The following is a 19412-nucleotide window of genomic DNA, read 5'->3' as shown; positions in this document are numbered from 1 at the left end:
GTGGTCTCAAACTCCCGGCCCGCGGGCCATTTGCGGCACGCCCTCCCACTCTTTGCGGCCCGCGGTATTTTTCAACATTATAACATAATTTGGCCCACAGAAAGATTTTTATTCACTTTGTTATATATTCGTTTGATTTTTTTAATATAAATTACATTCATAGAATTTAAACAGTACATTTACAGAAATATTGTATTTTTTTATCTTAAAATAGCTCTGCGGGCCTCCGATGAAATGTCAATCTCAGCAGAAATGGCCCCAAGCCAGTTTGAGTTTGAGACCCCTGGTTTAAACAAACATTTGTGCAGCTATCACGAATGTAAATTCCGTCTGATTCATATATTATATATGTTGGTGTGTCAATAGAAGGGGAATGCCCAATGTCTAGGCCCCAAGTCTATTAACACATTCTTCAATTATAGTTCACAGAGAGCCAAAAATAGTGAGATAACTTCATTTTAAATGTTTTGTTAAAATAATATTTTAATATGTTTATTATTAAGTTATCATGTTTTTATTGTGCTACTTAGTTGTAGGCCTATGTTTTTAGTTGTAAAGGCTTAAATAAAAAAATTACTGAAAATGTTAAAATATATACGAATATATATATATATATATATATATATATATATATATATATATATATATATATATATATATATATATATATATATATATATATATATATATATATATATATATATATATAGTATGGATTTTTAATAGGCTAAAAGTTTTTTTCAAAGCTTTTCTACTGTTATTTTCCATTTCCTGTTATTTTTTATTTTTGCAGAAAATATGCAAATGTAAGCAAAGAGATGATTTTTAAATCCTTGTGTTCATCACGTTACGGAAATACACACATATATTATTTTACACATCTAAATGAGCCTTTCAAGCTTGGCTCTGAAACAGCCTGAAACAACCTTGCAGCCGTTTAAAATATCGCCCTCTAGAGGTCGACAAAAAACTTTTCATTACCTCGTCACATTAAATATTTTGGCGTAAATTAAGTTGTGATTTCGATTTCCGATCTAAAATAAAATATCATCGATCATCATTATAATCTTTGGTATAATAGATTATATTTTCAAGTTCCAGGGTCTAAACATATAAGGAAATCCTCCTTACATAGAAAAACTTTAACTAGTGAACCAGGAAGTTCCTGACAGAATGAAAGGAAAGTTACAGCTGAATTTCCGTCGTGTCGTTTCATCATTTTTCTGCTGAATGTTGTATGTAGTTTGTTTGGATAAACTAAACTGTGTGCTAAAATGTCGGCGTCTGACACACAAATGTTTTGTGTGTTTTAGTTGTTGTCATGTATTCAGAGAGTGTCTGAAGGTATATCTTTATTCTGATAGAGATGATCAATGAGCTCGACAGGTTGTTTTCTCACAAATATGTATTTACATTGTACCTGCAGGTCTTATAGGAAGGACATGGACTTTATTTGACAGCTGTGTTGTCGGTTGGATGTAAGCTGTTTAGAAATACACTGGTAAGTCACTTTTATTATACACAAACACTGCGCGTTTAACTTATTGTTTATTATACTTCACACTTATTCTTGCATTTGACTTAGTTTATTTTTATTTCTGTAATGATGTCGATTAATGTACATGTAATGCTACAGTCTAACCTACACGAGAAATACTTTGGTATACTATAGTATTATTTATTACTTAAAACTATAAAAATATTAAAATTCCTAGATATAATTTGGTGTTTCGAACCATACCATAGTGAATATTAAAGTATACTACAGTATTTGTTAGTTTCCTTATAGTTAATCATACAGAATACTAGTATTTAACAGTGTAACACTTTACAATAAGGTTCATTACTTAAAATTAGTTAACTACAATGAACTGCACTTATACAGCATTTATTAATCTTTGTTAATTTTAATTTCAACAATTTCTAATACTTTATTAAAATCTTGTTAATGTTAGTTAATGCACTGTGAACTAACATGAACAAACAATTAAACACTTTATTTCTATTAACTAACATTAACAAAGATTTATAAATGCTGTAACAAATGTATTGTTCATGGTTTATTCATGTAAGGTAATACATTAACTAATGTTGACTAATGAACCTTATTGTAAAGTGTTACCGCCACTGTAATATACTACAATTTAGTTTAGTTTACTATATGAAACACTACAGTCCAATACAGTATTTTCAGTTAAGTATTCATGTGGAAACCCTAAAATGAATAAATTTTATTGCACCAAATAACATTAAAACTGTGTACACATTTAAAATAAATTTGCAAAGGTTAACCTTTTTAATCAGGTTAAAAATAATTGCGCGAATGATAATAAAATTAAGTTTGTTAAAACAAAATGTTTAGTGCTATTACAGTTGTCATAGGTTTAAACTTATTATATTATATTTAATATATTATACTTATTTATTATAATTAAATTACTTATGTTGTTACAAACTTGTATAATTTTTTTTTTATATAAACACGAAGGAAGATAATTTGAGAAATGTTTGTAACCAAACTGATCATGTGCCCCATTCACTTTCATAGTAGGAAAAGAGAATACTATGAAAATCAGTGGGGCTCATGAACGATTTGGTTATAAACATTTCTCACAATATCTTCCTCTGTGTTCATCAGAACAAAGAAATGTGTACAGGTTTGATGACAACATAAAATTTTTTGGGTGAACTTTCCCTTTAATGACAACTTGATGAGCAGATTTTATAAATACAATGTAGGGAAAATGTTTGTTCAGATTCAAATGTTTTTCGCTCTCATACATAGACCCGATCATGTCATCACCCTCCGCCAGTACGATGACAGCGAGTACAGTAAATCACCTCTGGTCCCTGAATGATGTTCTGGGTCAGGGGGCAACAGCAAGCGTCTACAAAGCACGAAACAAGGTAACAGTATCACGCTTTAGCCATTACCATTCGTAGTCACTGAAGCCGTTTTAGATTCTATACATAAAAAGTGACTTGACTTTTAAGATGAAATGACATTGATCCCGTCCTTTAGAAAACAGGTGAGCTGGTAGCAGTAAAGGTCTTCAATGTGGTGAGCTACAACAGGCCGTATGAAGTTCAGATGAGGGAGTTTGATGTGCTGCAGAAGCTCAATCACGTCAACATTGTTAAACTTTTTGCTGTGGAGGAGGTACGTATCTGATGTGGTTTGGCTTGCTGATCGAGATTTTCCATCACTAGTACTGCTGACATTTTCAAGCTTTGTCTTTCTCTGTGTCGAGGTCATTTGTAACCGATCTTTGTGCTAGATTAAAAGTGTACTCAACACCATGCGTACTGCACCATCCCGAGTATGTTTGACCCCCACTAGACTTGACTTGTGTAATCATTCTGTACTGTACCGAGGTGCGGTACGCTTGAAGAGGTGGTCTCTGGGACGTTTCAGTTTGGTTCGGGGGCATGGCGCTGAAGTTGAGGGAGGATATAAACAGTTGTGTAATTGAGGTCAAGCTTCAGATCAGATCACACTATTGCGCCCACCCCTCAAGCTGCTCGAAAATGGGCAAATTCATAATCACGATTACTCAGTAACTTTGAAAACATGCAATTTATTTAATATTTCATCTAGTAAGTGTTACAATAGGCTACACGTGTCAAAGCAGTGGTGCCTTTGAGGTGCCTTACAAATGCAACGGTCCAGCAGCACGCAATTTATATTTTGATCGCACAATAATTGTTTTACCTCGATTATTTTGTTTCTGTAATTGTTTAAATCTAAAATTAAAAATGGTTGCACAGACCAACCACACTGAACCGTACCAGGGTACGGTAAGCATACCGCACCTGGAAACGATGCGTTGTGACCACACTAGTCAAGCGAACCACATTTTGGGGGTTAATTGTATACGGTTCGGTTGTGAGACCAGCGTGGAAATGGGGAGGGGGGACAATCCAACTCGGGTACGGTTCGGTACAATGTCAGTATTCCCTAAAGAAATACTCAATGTTATGTTCAATGAATCAACTGGAAACTAAAAATTTCTCTTGTGTGTTTCAGATGCATATGAACCCGAAGCATAAGGTTCTTGTGATGGAGTACTGCTCAGGTGGCAGCCTGCTAAACCTGCTGGAGGAGCCCGAAAATGCTTTTGGACTTCCAGAGTCCGAGTTTCTCATTGTATTGCAGTGTGTGGGTAAGAATTCGAATATTACAACTTGTAAATACTATCATCCAGAAAACCAGCTGTGTGTGTTAGACATCCCTCATCTTTACAACACCATCTTCTTAACTTTGAACATATACAGTCCAAGGGATGAACCACTTGCGGGCGAATGGGGTGATCCACAGGGACATCAAACCTGGCAATATTATGAGGCAGGTGGGTGAAGATGGACGCTCGGTGTACAAGCTCACAGACTTTGGTGCTGCCCGTGAGTTGGAGGATGATGAGAAGTTTATTTCTATATATGGCACAGAGGAATACCTGGTAAGATGTTAATGTTTTTATTTTGTTTATTTTACCAGACATATCAGTAGATACCTATCACACCTTCATATCTGGAAATCAGTGAATTTTGCTTAGTTTCTTATCGAAAATGTAACCGTGTTTTGTTGTGGTTTCTTTGAAGAAGCATTTGTATGTGAGATGTTAACTCTTTTGAACTGTGCATCCTTTGTTTAGCACCCTGACATGTATGAACGTGTAGTGATGAGGGAACCCCAGCAGAAAGCTTATGGAGTTTCTGTGGATCTTTGGAGTATTGGTGTCACCTTTTATCATGCCGCGAGTGGCAGCCTTCCCTTTTTACCGTTCGGAGGCCCAAGGAAAAACAAGAAAACTATGTGAGATTAAACTTTCGTAAAACTGAGCATAGTTTTTAATAACCTAACCTTTCCCAGATCCTTTGTGGTTTAATGCTTGTGTTTTAAGTATTGATGTGTTTTGCAGGTACAAGATCACAACAGAAAAGCCTGAGGGAGCCATAGCAGGTGTACAGAAAGTAGCGGACGGCCCTATTGAATGGAGCTACCATCTGCCACATTGCTGTCAGCTCTCAGAGTGAGCGAGATTCCGACCTTGTCTTTTAAACTTGAGAAATGATTGATAGTAATTTGTTTTTTCTAAGAACGCTTAGCAAACTAAAGTTTAGCATTATGAGGGTGCGTGTACACATAGTGAAAGTCTCTATCTCTCAGAAGGTTTGAAGACCCAGATGGCCCCAGTGTTGGCCAGCATACTGGAGGCCAATCAGGAGAAGTGCTGGGACTTCGTCCAGTTCTTCACGGCCACCACTGACATCCTGAACCGCATCACGGTCCATATCTTCTCTCTCCAGCAAGCCACAGCACACAGCATCTACATCCATTTTCACAACACGTGCGTCTGCCTTCATTCTTTTACACACATCTGTTACATTTGTATGGTTTGCTTAATATGCACTGCAAGTCGCTTTGGATAAATTGCATAAGGGTCATTGACAAAAAGCATGCGTCAGGTTTATTTCAATGCACATACCTGTAGTGTATTTATGTTAATTTGATGCAATAAAAAATTTAATTTGCACCATTTTTATGAAAGTTAAGAATGAATGGACCTGAAAATGTCAAATGGTGTAACCGCCAATTGCGCCACGAATGAGAAATATTAAATATTTTATCCACCTTGATGGCATGTAAGCGTAATCATCAAAAAAAAAAAATTGTAAAATATACATTTATTAATTATTTCTAAATGTAAATTGTAATGCATTTTTGTAATATTTGTCCTGAAAACAGCTCTGTTTTTAAATAATCTTTCTAAATAATCTTTGAAAAATATATGTAAAAAATTTATCATATTACACTAAACTAGATGTTTATATATTATTCCACTTTTTTATGAATATATTTATATTTTCATAAAAAAACTAGTTACACCAATTGACACAGACCGGTTACACCACATTGACATTTTTGCAATTATCCCCCAAATATTCTTTCAAAATGAAATAAAACCAGAAATTTTTGACTTGGTTGTCAAAAAAGAGAATGAATGCAAGTATTCAGCTAATTTTAGTGCTGGGCAAAGATTAATCGCAATTAATCGCATTCAAAATAAAAGTTATTTTTTAGCATAATATATAAGTGTGTGCTATGTGTAATAATTATGTATATAAATACAAACACTTTTTTAAGAAACATTTACATGTGTGTGTGTGTGTGTGTGTGTGTGTGTATATATATATATTTTTTTTTTTATATATTCTATATGATATATAAATAAAAAAATGTGTGTTGTTAAATAAACATAATAATTACACACAGTACACACACATATATATATTATTCAAAAAATCAGTTTTATTTTGTATGCGATTAATCGCGGTTAATCTTTGCCCAGCACTAGCAAATTTATTTAGAAATTTTACCCTTTTACATTTAATTAAACCATATGGACACAAAATAATTAACGTCAAGTCATTGACCCATAAATATATTTTGAATAATCCATAAATACTTAAATTATTTTAGTCTCTCTAATGTAGCTGTTTTTAAGAAACATTACCTTGAAGCTGATTTACAGGAAACCCTTTGTTTTGTTTTTTATATAGAGTCTCTATCTTTTTTGAGGACGTTCAGGCTCAGACTGGGATTGAACCTGCGGTTCAGCAGTATCTGTTTCAGGGTCATCCTCTTATATTGGAGCCAAGCATGAAAGTAGTCAACCTCCCTCCCACCAGTCCAGATCGACCTATTATTCTGATCAGCCGAAGGCCAGAGAAACTAGTCGGCCTCCCATACAGAGAGCGTGAGGACCACAAAATGTGTTTTAATTAGTCAGTCAATGCCACAGAGACGGTTTGTCAGTTTTATTTTCACCTTTTTGCTTTCATATGTTCTCTAGCTGAAGCCCTAGTTATGCCCGCCAAATTTGATCTCATGACAGATTACACTTTCACAAAGGTAGGCCATCCCAGTCTTTATAGATCATTTGTGCTTCTTTTGTGTAAAATAGTGTGTGAGTCTATGATGTGTCTCTTGTTCCTCTTAAAGGCCATTGTTAGGGTCATCCATCAGTACCTGCGAATCGCTCGATCTATGCAGAAGTACAGAGAGTTGATCCTGCAGGGATTATATAGCTACGTGTAAGTGCTTACAACATCATTGTTCTGTTATATATATCCAAATATATGGCATGAACCTCCAGGTTATTGAAGATGTTGTATTTCGAGGAGTTCGCTTATATAATAATATTCCTACTTGACTCTGTAGTGAAACCACAGGCTTAGAAACCAGTAATGTAGCACACAGGATTGCCATGGTGAATATGAAGCTCATGTCCTGCGTCGGCACAGAGGAGAACCTCCATAAATTGTAAGTAGGTATTTGTTTTGGAGACACATATTACTAGATGTTGGTTCTGAGTTTCAATCTGTTGTATTTTCGTGTACTAAAATATATAATTCAACTAATGCCACTGTACTAGAGTAGCTACATTCTTCTGTAGTATGCAAATTAGTCTAACTGGCGTCTTTATTGTTCTTAACTAGCACTCACAAGTTTGCACATGAGTTTCCAGACTTGACAGACAAGAAGAAGCTGACCCTGGTAAGAGCTGAGACTTTGAGTTGAATTAATAAAGAAGATGTGTGTCTGATATGCAGTGCTGTGTGCAGATTGAAGAGGACCTGCAGAGGATGTACGCCAGTGGAATCAAAGAGTTTCAGACCCAGTTACAACATCTGCATGTCATGCTGTCTAAACATTCAGAGACACTGGCTCAAGACAAGAGGTAACATAAGGTTTTAGGATCAGCTGATGATAGTCTTATCTTTCATCACATTTCATGTTTCAACGATATGCAAAAGGTACATACCCCAAAATAAACGATGACCCAAGTTATCGTTTCCAACGTAAATCTGTTTTCTTGGACTACAACAAACACACGAATTGTAGGCAACAGTTTACTTCCTGGGATTGGTAATGTAGACAAGACCGAGATTTTCATAATTCCTCCCGCTTCGGACTCACAGCCTGTAAGTTAATTCCTGTTAGCATTGCATTGTGAGCGAATCTTTCAAACATGGTAAGAAGCGTCACATTTCCGGCTGACGTCAGAAGTATTCAGGCCAATCACAACGTACAGATTAGCTTGCCAATCAGGGACACAAAGCTTTTCAAATCGAAGAGTTTTGCACAAAATCACTGCGTTTCAGGAAAACAGGGAAATCTGGAGCTACAAAAATGTACGTTATGTAAAAAAATTTTTTATCCATAAACCATGCAATCACATTGTATTATACCAAATACACAAAATAATGTTGTTTTTTTGCAATGAAATAGGTGCGCTTTAAAATATATAGCTTGAATGCACTGTTAGTAACTGTGCATTCTTCCAAATGTGTCTGCCAAATGGATAAATGTAATTAAATGTAATGTTGTTATGTTTCCTCCTTAAATGGGACTCAACATGGAGCTCCAAAAAAACACATATAGGCCTACATCCATTCAAATTCATCCAAAGTAATCCAAAGGACACCATTGGGTTAATATATGTCTTCTGAAATGATACGTGTGTCAGAGATAATATTTATATTTTGAGTTTACTTTATATATTTTCATAATTGGTTTAATATTGCTTTAAACCATAGACTGTAAAAAAAGATGGACGACGCCCGTTCGCTCTCTTCCAATGGTGAAAAGTGAAGCCGCCAGTGTCCCGATACGGCGCTGACATCTTGGGTCTTGAGTCTGCGCAGTAGCGATTTTGGGACCAGTCCTGCGCAGTAGTGAGCAGGAAGTAAAGCGCGAAAGCAAGCATAAAATAAATGACAGTAAATGACAGAAACCAGCTTCACAAAAAAGATAATTTAAGTGTAATTAAATTGTTTAGTTGGACTCAAGTCTCTTTGAATAATATGGAGGCGGCGGGATTTATGACCTATACTGAACAGTCACTGGGGGGCGATCGAGACGTTTTGGCTTCATTTTTCAGGGCTTGTGCGGCACGCTTGCTTTAAACCCATAGGGTCGGTTTCCCGGATAGGGATTAGCTTAAGCTAGGACCATGACTTAGTTTAATTAGGAAATATAACTAGTTTTAACAAACATGCCTTACTAAAAACATTACTTGTGTGCACCTTCAAGCAAAACAAAGGGCACTGATGTATTTTAAGATATGTCAGTGCAAGTTGTTTTCAGTTTGGACAGCTCTTAAATTTATTTTGGTCTATGACTAGTCTAATCCCTGTCCGGGAAACCACCCCATTATGTTGTGTTTATATAATTAAACAGATTTAAGAAAGGTTAACATTTTTTGTAAATGATATGGAAACCACTGACTGATGATGATCATGTAGTTTTTACATGTTACCATTATTTCTTCTTTAATGCAGCATCCAGAAGTTGGAGGTTCTGTTGGGGAAAATTACTGCAGTTCACGAGCAGTACTGCAGAGACAGAGCGGCAGGAAGTGAGTGCATTGTTGTTTCCCTTTCATACTAATTCAACACAAACATTTCTTCTTGACTGACAGGTCTTACAGATTAGACACTGCATGGGGGTTTTGTCTATGGGGTGTTAAAAGCTGTTTGTGCATATAGAAGAAGTCACAAAGATTAAAGTCTCAAACCCAAAGAGATATTCTTCTAAAAGTGAAGGCTCAACCATGCCTTTCCTAATGCCAAATTTAAACACGCCCCCACATATCTACGTCGTCACTGTGTCGGAAGATATGCATAACACCATCCAAATACGCAAAGATAGAAGGCATAACTTTTATTCATGGCGGTATTGTTGCTCCTGCCGCCATGTCGTTGAGACGCTGTGCTTTGGGAGCTGATTTTACAAATATTGTAAGGGCACTGATCTATATAAATGACTGGATTACGCTTAGAACGCTTAACGTAACAGCGTGAGGTGAAGCCAGCGCAGAGTTGGAGCGGCCATCTTGGTATTCCCAACCGGCTGAGGGCGTCATTGACTTGCATTCAGAATCATGATCTAAATTTACTCGGTTTACAGCATTGTAAGGGGAACAAGTATGGCCCCATCCATCCGTTTGGCCCAACGACGGAATCCAAACGCTGGCGATGAGTTATAGCGCGTTCGGTCTTTTCCGGCGCTTATAAAGACAAATTAACGTTACGCAACTTTACACCTGACTCCAAAGATATAAAACGTATTGTGATATGAATCAAAATTGATGTAATTTTGGAATTTGGATAAATGTTTGATCATTCTATTTACTCATGTTTACATTGGACTCATTCTTTTCGATAACCAATGTCATATCAGTCCACACCGGCCGTTGTGTGGGTACTGAACACAAACTCGACCGTACTAGAGGTTGTAGCTAAAGCAATTTAACAAAGTCAATCTCTTGTTAAAAGGTCCCCATATAGCTCTCAAAAATCGCCAATTAAATATAAAATATAAAACCATAATCCGAGGTTCAGTCTAGCTCCTTCTAGACGCATAATTACCAAATGCGATTACAAAACAACTTAGTTAAGGTTAAATAATTAATCTGACCATACAATAACTAGAGGTTATGGCTAAAGCAATTTAACGATACCGTTTCATGTTTACGTGCTCTCATTAAATAGTATCCATATAGCCCCCACAGTCGCTTACAACACGTCTTAATTATAAAATTGATAAAAGAACTATCACTCCGATAGTCCATGCGACTGCCCACCAACATAGTTAAGAGGCAGAATCTAATTAACATGAATTAACCCCGATCAAAGATTTGTGGTAACAAAGGATATCGTAATACTTTATAGTAACTTAGAAGAGTCAATGATACAGAGCAAATTAGAATGAATGCAAATGTAACAATTTATTAACCAGGTAGGTAGCACATAATTCAGAAGCCAATTTACATTCCAATTCAAATATGAAACAAACGAAAAACCATTGCATACCTGGTAAGGAGATGAAGATCTGGTTACAGATTCCTCAAAATAAAATAAAAAGAAACATGATGCTGTATCAAAGTACAGCATCACGGGGGTGATTTCTAGGTATAGAAAATCCCGTCTAAATCTTCTACACATCTCCTTAAATAACCAGAGAACAAAGCATATAGGAATTTGGTACTGATTGGTTGTTGTAAAACTAAGGGCTGTCCTTAATTTGCATACAGTGGGTGATTGGCTTATGCTTAGAATGGGAGTTGTTTATCAACATTGAATGAAGTTTTACATATACTTTAACATTGAATTCTGTTGTTATATGAGTGAGACCATTGTAACCACTTGCAATGAGACATTTAAATAGAAAAGAACTACCCTTGATTGTCAAACATCACATCTCCATACAAATGGTAAATCCGCAGACAGATAGATACTCTTGATTGTCAAACATCACATCTTCATACAAATGGTAGATGAGAGAATAAGAATACAAATGTATGACACCCTAAAGGTGTGTCTTGAAACCCAAATGTGTCGGAAATCCACTGTGAATCGTAGAGAGTTGCTTTCCTGGGCACTCACTTTTCCCCCATGCAGTGTCCTTTGGGGAGGTGCTACATTTATTCAGGAAATTATCTTACAGCATATCAGTCACACATGATTCATTTTTAGGATATGTGTACGTAAATTAACTGTTAATTCTGGTGTTATTTGCAATGTTTATGTTTTAATCGGGCAGGATAAGGGATTTATAGAAAACGTTAAGGTGAGTGTGTCTGTAAATGACACGGGTATAAATAAAGTTTTTTGACATTAAGCTATACGGTCAGCGTTAGTTTTCTGAATAAGTTTAGGTAACTCATAAGTTTAGATAACATAATTACAAAACCAGCAAATTATTGCATGCACATACGGTACAAAGCATGATTATTTATTTAGATTTCAGAATGAGCACATTTGTTATTAATACTAAATATGCTGCGGTCTGATCCGCTGATCTGATACTGGAATGAAGATGAATGTACAGTTATTTACTGTTTAAAAAGCAAAATGTACAACATTCAGTTAATAACTATATACATGATTAGGACATTTGCGTTGTAATAATTTTCAGGGAGTCAAAAATGGAGACTAGTAAAGTGATGTTTTATTAAAATCTGATAACGTCTATTGATTTAATAAAATGTTTGGGCAAACCAACATGGCGGCGCTGTGGCTTCACAATTGTGACTTCATGCACAATCCAGTCATTTATATAGATCAGTGGGTAAGGGGCGTAACATTTTCATCCAACGCTTGAGGTATTCGGCCAATAACAACGCACTGGATAGGTGGCCAATCAGAGCACACTGCGCTATTCAGAACGATGAGCTTTGTAAAATGAACGTGTTTCAGAAAGGCAGGGCATAGTGTAGCCAAAATAATGTACGTTATGTGGAAAATAATACTACAAAATTATTACAAGGTGAATGTTCTTCTCAGCCACTCTTGTGGTTCATGGAACTGAAGTGCTTACAAGTCACTGTACTTAAGAGTTCTGAGATAAGGGTTTGTGTCTCATTTCTGGAAGCTGGATGTGGAGTTTGATCAGTGGATCCAGTAGTGAGATCAACTGTGTTTGCTATTCCTCCTATGAGAAGGGGAGACACTGCTGTCTGTCTTATCTGACAGTATGGACCATTCCAGACAGGCAAGCGCAGAGAATGGAAAATCTAATCTTACTTTTTGCCTGCCTGCATTGATAATGTCTGATGTGGAGTCTGTGTAGTCGGCTAAAATAGATCATATCTCGGAGATTAAAACTTGAAAACATTTCTCAAGCTGATGCTAATTCTTTTGCTTTCTGTTCCAGAGCTCAGCTATAATGACGAACAAATCCACAAGTTTGAAAAGTGAGTATTAAACACCGGCAGCATCTCGGATGAGTTTGTGTTTATACTGGTAATTCATCTGAGAAATCTTCTGTCCAGGCTTAATTTGGCATCTTATATAAAGAAAGTGAAGGCGTTGTTCAAGGACGACTGTGTGCAGAAATATCAGGATGTTCTCGTGGCTGCTGGGAGCTGCAACAGGTGAGAGTTCAAGTGGACTAAGAATAGACCATACAGTCACTGATGATTTATAGCAGCATGACTTTAGTTGACATGGATTCTTTTCATCCAAAGTGGCTTTCAGTGCCAGTACAGGTTGCTTAAAGCAGACATGCAAGTGCAGAAAGATAAAAGACAATAAATGTCATCTTAGCTGTCCAGCTCCTGGGTCTTTCATCATCAGAGTGAACACAGGACACATTTTAGCTTTTGACAGGATAGATGAAAATGTGATTTCTTGGCACCACATGTCAAAACACAGCATTATCAATTCTCCAAAAAAAAATGTATTTGTTAATAGGGCTGCACAATTTATCGTTTCAGCATCGACATCGCAATGCATGGATCTGCAATAGTCACATCGGCATTTATTTTCAAAAGCATTTGTATGCCTTTGCCAATTTTTTTACTATATGAGAACAGTTTCAAATTGCTGAGAAGAATCACAGATCTCTCTGTAAGAAATTAGTGAGCTATAGACGGTTTCATCGGACGCACCTGCGGTGACGCGATACGCGTCTGGTCCGAACTTTACATCCGTTTCAGTTTTTTAATGGTCTGACTATTTGCTAAACTGAACTCTTGAACAAATACCTTGTCAAAACTAACAAATGCTTTGGTTTCCTATGTAATCTACGTGTTGTTTATTTTGCCTCTTATATAAATAAACTATGTTTAAAGTACTTTGCTGTTATTTATTCTTAGCTGAGTTTACCGAAAGTTACGTGTTGACCACGAAAGTCTCTTGTTTATGTTGTTACTGCTGAAACCGTCTGTACAAGAAATGCAAGGCAGAAGTTAAAGTCGAAATAAAATTGAAATGAAAAACTCGTCATTTGTTTTGGAATATTTTTACGACTTATCTGTAAACCTCATTATTTTCAAAAAAATTAATATGGCTTCATAATCTTTAATCAAAAACGTAAATCTCCTTCCCCCTCAAACGATCTGTTCATATGCTGGGTACACACCAAAATATATTTTTTTTCATCTTAAAAGATTTTCAAAATGTGATAGACCACAAACAGAGTCTCGAATGTGAACACAGGAAATCTCGCAAAATCTCGCAAGACTTCAGAATAACCATGGCGGACGACACGCCGGAATACATTTCAATGATAGTGTTTGTAATGATTTTTATAGAAAATTCAAGGGGATAAAAAGAAAAGGGTTTGGGTGAAGTTGTAGAGACAGCGGGAACATGGTCTGTACAAGTTCACTTTGCATCAACTTCACTTTGTGCTGCACCACGACTGCTTCAGTCTTCCATCATCTCGCTGTCTGATTGGACACTGTTTCGTTTCACGTGATAATCTCAAGAGCGTGCGCACGTTTGTCCTTCGGGTTTCCCCACACATCAGGATTTCTGATCTTAAATATTAAACATGTTTAATATTTGCGATCGGGGGAGCTCCGTGGTTCTTCCGATCAGGTTCAGACACTCTTAACCCACCTCACACCAAGGGAAAATCTGATAAGATCATCTGTAGAACCATCAAGATAATCGGGACATAGCTAGGATTGTCGGAAGGGGGAAAACGGCCCAAAATCAGCCCAAAATCAGCCCAATTATCTTTTGGTGTGTACCCAGCATGACTTCCGGTCATATCAGCGTCATAACCTGAAAACCACGCCCACCGGGGGGGAGATCAGTCCAGCCGTCTCCATTGACTTTGTGTTGCGAGGGGCCGCCTCCTTGTCATTTCTGGCTTATAACAAAAAACAGAATAATGCCTTAAAGCTGCTGTGTGACAATATGTACAGCTAACAAGCCAAAGAACCCAGAAATAAGTTTTTATAAGCTGTCGAGCTCAAAAAACGAGCGTTTACAGACAGAAAACATGCAACTTTTCATAGTACTCATATTAGTAGAACTGCGTCCACTAGGGGGAAACGTAGTCGGCGATCCATTTTTTTCTCCTCAAAGGCAGGGTTTTACGGCTCGACGGTTTATGAAAATGTGTTTCTGGGTTCTTTGGCTTGTTGGCTGTGCGTGTTGTCACACAGCAGCTTTTGGGCATTGTTCTGTTTTTTGTTATAAGCCAGAAATGACAAGGAGGCTGCCTCTCGCAATACAAAGTCAATGGAGACGGTTGGATTGAATTCCTCCCCGGTGGGCGTGTTTTTCAAATTTGCATAACTGCGCTCTTATATGGCAGGTGGGCGGAGTCCGGAAAAAGATCACAGCAATTACACTCTTAGAACAACACATTAGTGTTGATTCTGGGACAACACACTAATTGCCTTGTCCTGGAATCCACACATCTGTGTTATTATTGAAACAACACATTTTGTGTTACTTTTAACATAACATGTGTTTTATTTTAACACAAAATGACATATAATCTGTTCAAATTATACATAATGTGTTAAAAGCTTAATGCACAAAGATGTGAAAATCCTTTCTAAGAGTGTGGCAATTAACAACATGACCCAACTTCAAATTATCCAATCAGTTCTTGATGGACGAATTGAAGTCCCACCCTACCTTTTTTTATTTCAAAAGCCGCTTCACTCCGATAAACGTCACCATGGGGAAAATAAGACAATCGCTACTTTCTTTTCATGGCGACTTTAAATCCTCTCAGACAGAGCTTTTCAACTCATCCAGTATTTCTCCTATCGCAATAGACAATAGAAAAAAAAAACACCCAGTTTGTGCCAAATGTAATACTCTATAATGTTTTGGTGCTGCCAATTCTGGGATGAGAAGATTTAAAAGCCAAGCATTTTGCATAATGAATTTCACTGTCAAAAAGCTTCCTGTACTTTATCTTGAAAGGATATTACTTAAGCTAACCAGCTTTATTATTTATAGCTCACAATCCCACACTGAACACTCAGATGAAGGATAAACCTCCTACACCAAGGCCATTCTGCTATTTCTTATGACTTGTGTATCACTGCAGCAAAAACACAGTATGTATCTGACGATGTGAGCGATGTTTCGGCAGAGTGCTGCAAGAGATCCAGTCAAGTCTGGAGCACTTTAGTGGCATCCTACGACAGCGGATGGGAGATCTGCATGTGTGTGAAGCCCAGCAGAACAAGGTCACCCATTTGACTTCCTCAAAAAACACAAATACATGTTGTCTCATTCACTTTCTTTGTTCTCTTACTGTTGTATGACGGCACAAACATTTATTGTATTAGTTACCCACAAACAGGCCCATATGGGATCTGTGCAAGCAGAACTGCATACAAAAAAGGTCCTGGTATTTACAAAGTTCAACACCTTCTTTTTAGGCCCTGTTTATATTAGAGCATTTGCGTTTTAAAACGGCATTTTAAAATGAAAACGATCCTCGTTTATACTGGCATTTTAAAAAGAATCTTCATCCACACTATACACCACCATAAATGCATGAAACATGCCCAATCATGTAACTGGGCATGCGCATAAAAGTGTAAAATAACTTATTACTCTAATAATACCTTACCTTTGCGCGTTTATGCAGGGGTTTGCGATATTGACAAATAGTCATACCTGGGTCCTTTGCTGGCAACTATAACAGACACTATTTTTGAACCTATAAAAATGTGTTTGGGAAAGTCTTATATTGTTCTAGCTCCCCCCTACAACATATTAATATGATTAATAGGTTAATTTTGATTTTATAACTTAACAGAAAGGTCTTTATGATTTAAAAAGAAAGCATTCAAGTGAACAGTACTAAACGAAGTTGAAGCATAAATAAATTTCAGCAAATGCAAACTTCAATCAAACATAGTAAGAGGTGAAGTATTGCTTTAGCCTACCAGAAATGCTTATTGCATTAATTTTTAAAAGTGTGCGAGGTCCGTGCACGTCCTCTGCTAGCAACACACAAATAGCTAAAAGCACAAGCTAAACGAGCATTACATATTAATGACGTTGAATTTATTGTTTTGATTAATTTATATTCACAAAACGTATTAACAAAACATCGATTAAAATTAAAAGACAAATTATCTGAAACGAAATTCATTTTAAAGTAGCAAACAAAACTTACATTAACCTGGAAAATAATGTCTGACCCATTACAATTCTCCCTTCATATTGGCCTTTACAATGCCTATGGCGTTTAAAATTACAGTCTATCTTTCGTAAGCTAACTAAATTTAAACAAAACATAAACACATTACATCAATACTCAAACCCAACAATACTCAAACATAAATATAAAATAGACATTATCTATAAGAATACATGTTAAAACAATCCGATATAGCATTTATAATAGCTGGTTGGTAGATGTTTACTATTTTTGGCAAAACCTCCGTTGCAAACCAACATTTACATTAATAAAATAATTTTTACTTTGAAAATGATGAGCTGTCAGTGTCACGTTAACATCAGCTGTTCGTTTACATAAGACTCCGTCTACGTTCATTTACACTCAGGGCAACGTCTGAGTTCTCAAACTAAAACAGGGTCTTCAGCGTTTGCGAACGAATCCGTTTATTAGGGTCGAAAATGGTGATGTAGTGTAGATGAAAGGCATTTGGCAGAACAATCTATATACTTTTCAGTACAGGAGTTGAGATGAAACATATGACCTTTGCCGAGCTAGCACACAGCCCCTTTAACTCATTCGCCGCCAGCCTTTTTTTTTTTTTTAAAGTTGCCCGCCAGCATTTTTGTAATTTTCACAAAATGCATTCCAGAAAAATTTTCTTCTAAAAATATATAAACATACAAATATATCAAATGAAAGAACAGACCCTCAGCTATCTATATTTTTTTCTCTGTTAACTCTTAAATATGGGTATTTTCTTTAAAAATAAATGTTTTTTTAGCAAAAATCTGAAATAATTGCATTTTTGTGAAGGAATTTTGTTAGCAATCAGATTCAGAACGATTATCAAAACATAAACAGAGTTTAAAATTAGTAAAAAAAAATAATTTTTCTTTGGGTAAATCTAGTGGATAATCGCATTATTACAGATTAACATACAACCTCATGTTTTCTCTTAATTACCGAGATAACTCGTCAATGGCAGGAAAGAGTTAATTGAGCTATAGGGAACATATCTTAAATGTATTCGACAGATGTTCCCCTAAAATGATAACAGAAAATTTAAACCAGAGCAAAGTCTTAATACCTAATTCTGTGTAACTGAAACCCGTTGTACACAAACATGGACAATTACACTGCTTCATGTTTAAAGAAAAATATTTGGTTATTATATTTACTGGTTCTTCCTAACCCCAAAATAGCTGGTAGAAATCTGAAAAAAAAGAAAAACCAAAGTCACGTCACTCCGTCGCCATTTTAGACAAATAAGACCTGTCGATTCCCAGAGGAGGGGTTGGCGTTTAGCTATTTTTACTGGGAGACGGGACTAGAGAGCCCATTCTGACCGTTGCGATCTCCCCATTCATACAGTATCAATACCAGTGATGCATCTTGTTAATATTAAATGTCTTGCACCAAAGTCTGTAGAAAAGGTTCCGCTCATCATTTAATTTAGTAGTTCTGTTAGCCCTGTTGGTGTTGGAAAAGGCAAACATGTTACATATTTAAATGATTAGATTAATGCATATGCCTGATGCCCAGAATTATACAATGATGGCCATTATAATTTTCTTGGCAGGTGCTGGAAAGTGCTGTGCTTAAAGCTCTTCACCAGCCAGTAGGAGCTGAGGGCATCGAAGGATCAAAAAAAGAGGACCACATGATTCTCAGGTACATTACTGTGACAAAGAGGTAGGTAATCTGTTTAAATAGTATGAATGAATTCTTAATGAATGAGACATTTGGTTTTCAGAATGAACAGATTGAAAGACGAGATGGAGGCTGTGGCACGAGAGCTACAGAATAACAACAACATCATAGAAAAGTATGCGTTCTTACTGTTGTACTCTTTATATTCCCTTTGAATACCCTTTCAAAATTTAACAAAGTGTTCTGTCTTTTAAGACTTGGGGTGAATACCCCGAAACTGCCAGTGGAGAAACAAATACCTCAACCTAACCGGATGTGAAGATCTCAAAAGACACCACAATAAAAGGGAAAACATAAAGAGAAACTGAAACAATTAATAGAGCACAAAAAGATATCTCAAAACAAAACTTTGTTTACACTTGACATACTTTTGTCTATGTTTATAGCAAAAACATTTTAATGTTTTTATTATTATTTTTTTATATAACAGTGAACAATAATCAAAACTGTACAGACCCAGGGTTCACATGGACAAGAAAAATGTGTGGGGGTTTTAGCTGCCAGCGCACTTCTTAAAGAGACACTCCACTTTTAAAAAAAATGTATTCAAAATGTGCTCCCCTAGGGTTAAACACATTTGATTCTTGCCGTTTTGGAGTCCATTCGGCTGATCTCCGGGTCTGGCGCTGCCACTTTTAGCATAGCTTAGCACAGTGGTTCCCAAACTTTTTCAGCGTGCGGCCCCCCTTGTGTACAGTGCATTCCTTCGCGGCCCCCCAAAGAAAATTTGTGACAAAAAACTGTT

At 36.5% G+C, this 19412-nt stretch overlaps 1 protein-coding gene across 2 annotated transcripts; it reads left to right on the top strand.

Moving 5' to 3' along the window:
- Window positions 1-982: 982 nt before the first annotated feature.
- On the top strand, window positions 983-18937 carry ikbke (inhibitor of nuclear factor kappa B kinase subunit epsilon). Of its 2 annotated transcripts, none has more exons than XM_073876001.1 (22): window positions 983-1235; window positions 1427-1501; window positions 2786-2907; window positions 3023-3160; window positions 4028-4163; window positions 4276-4457; window positions 4653-4813; window positions 4920-5030; window positions 5169-5348; window positions 6562-6758; window positions 6855-6913; window positions 7004-7095; window positions 7223-7324; window positions 7501-7558; window positions 7627-7742; window positions 9346-9422; window positions 12722-12761; window positions 12840-12941; window positions 15914-16010; window positions 18537-18628; window positions 18711-18782; window positions 18863-18937. In XM_073876001.1, exons 3-22 carry the CDS (start codon window positions 2794-2796, stop codon window positions 18924-18926), a joined length of 2190 nt encoding a protein of 729 aa, XP_073732102.1. In that variant the 5' UTR covers window positions 983-1235; window positions 1427-1501; window positions 2786-2793; the 3' UTR covers window positions 18927-18937. The 2 variants fall into 2 exon arrangements, with proteins under 2 accessions (XP_073732102.1, XP_073732101.1); XM_073876000.1 differs by having other exon boundaries at window positions 983-1344.
- The last annotated feature ends 475 nt before the right edge of the window (window positions 18938-19412 follow it).

The sequence above is a fragment of the Misgurnus anguillicaudatus genome, chromosome 14, assembly GCF_027580225.2.
Source record: "Misgurnus anguillicaudatus chromosome 14, ASM2758022v2, whole genome shotgun sequence".
Lineage (NCBI taxonomy): Eukaryota > Metazoa > Chordata > Actinopteri > Cypriniformes > Cobitidae > Misgurnus > Misgurnus anguillicaudatus.
This window is presented reverse-complemented; position numbering and strand designations above follow the sequence as displayed.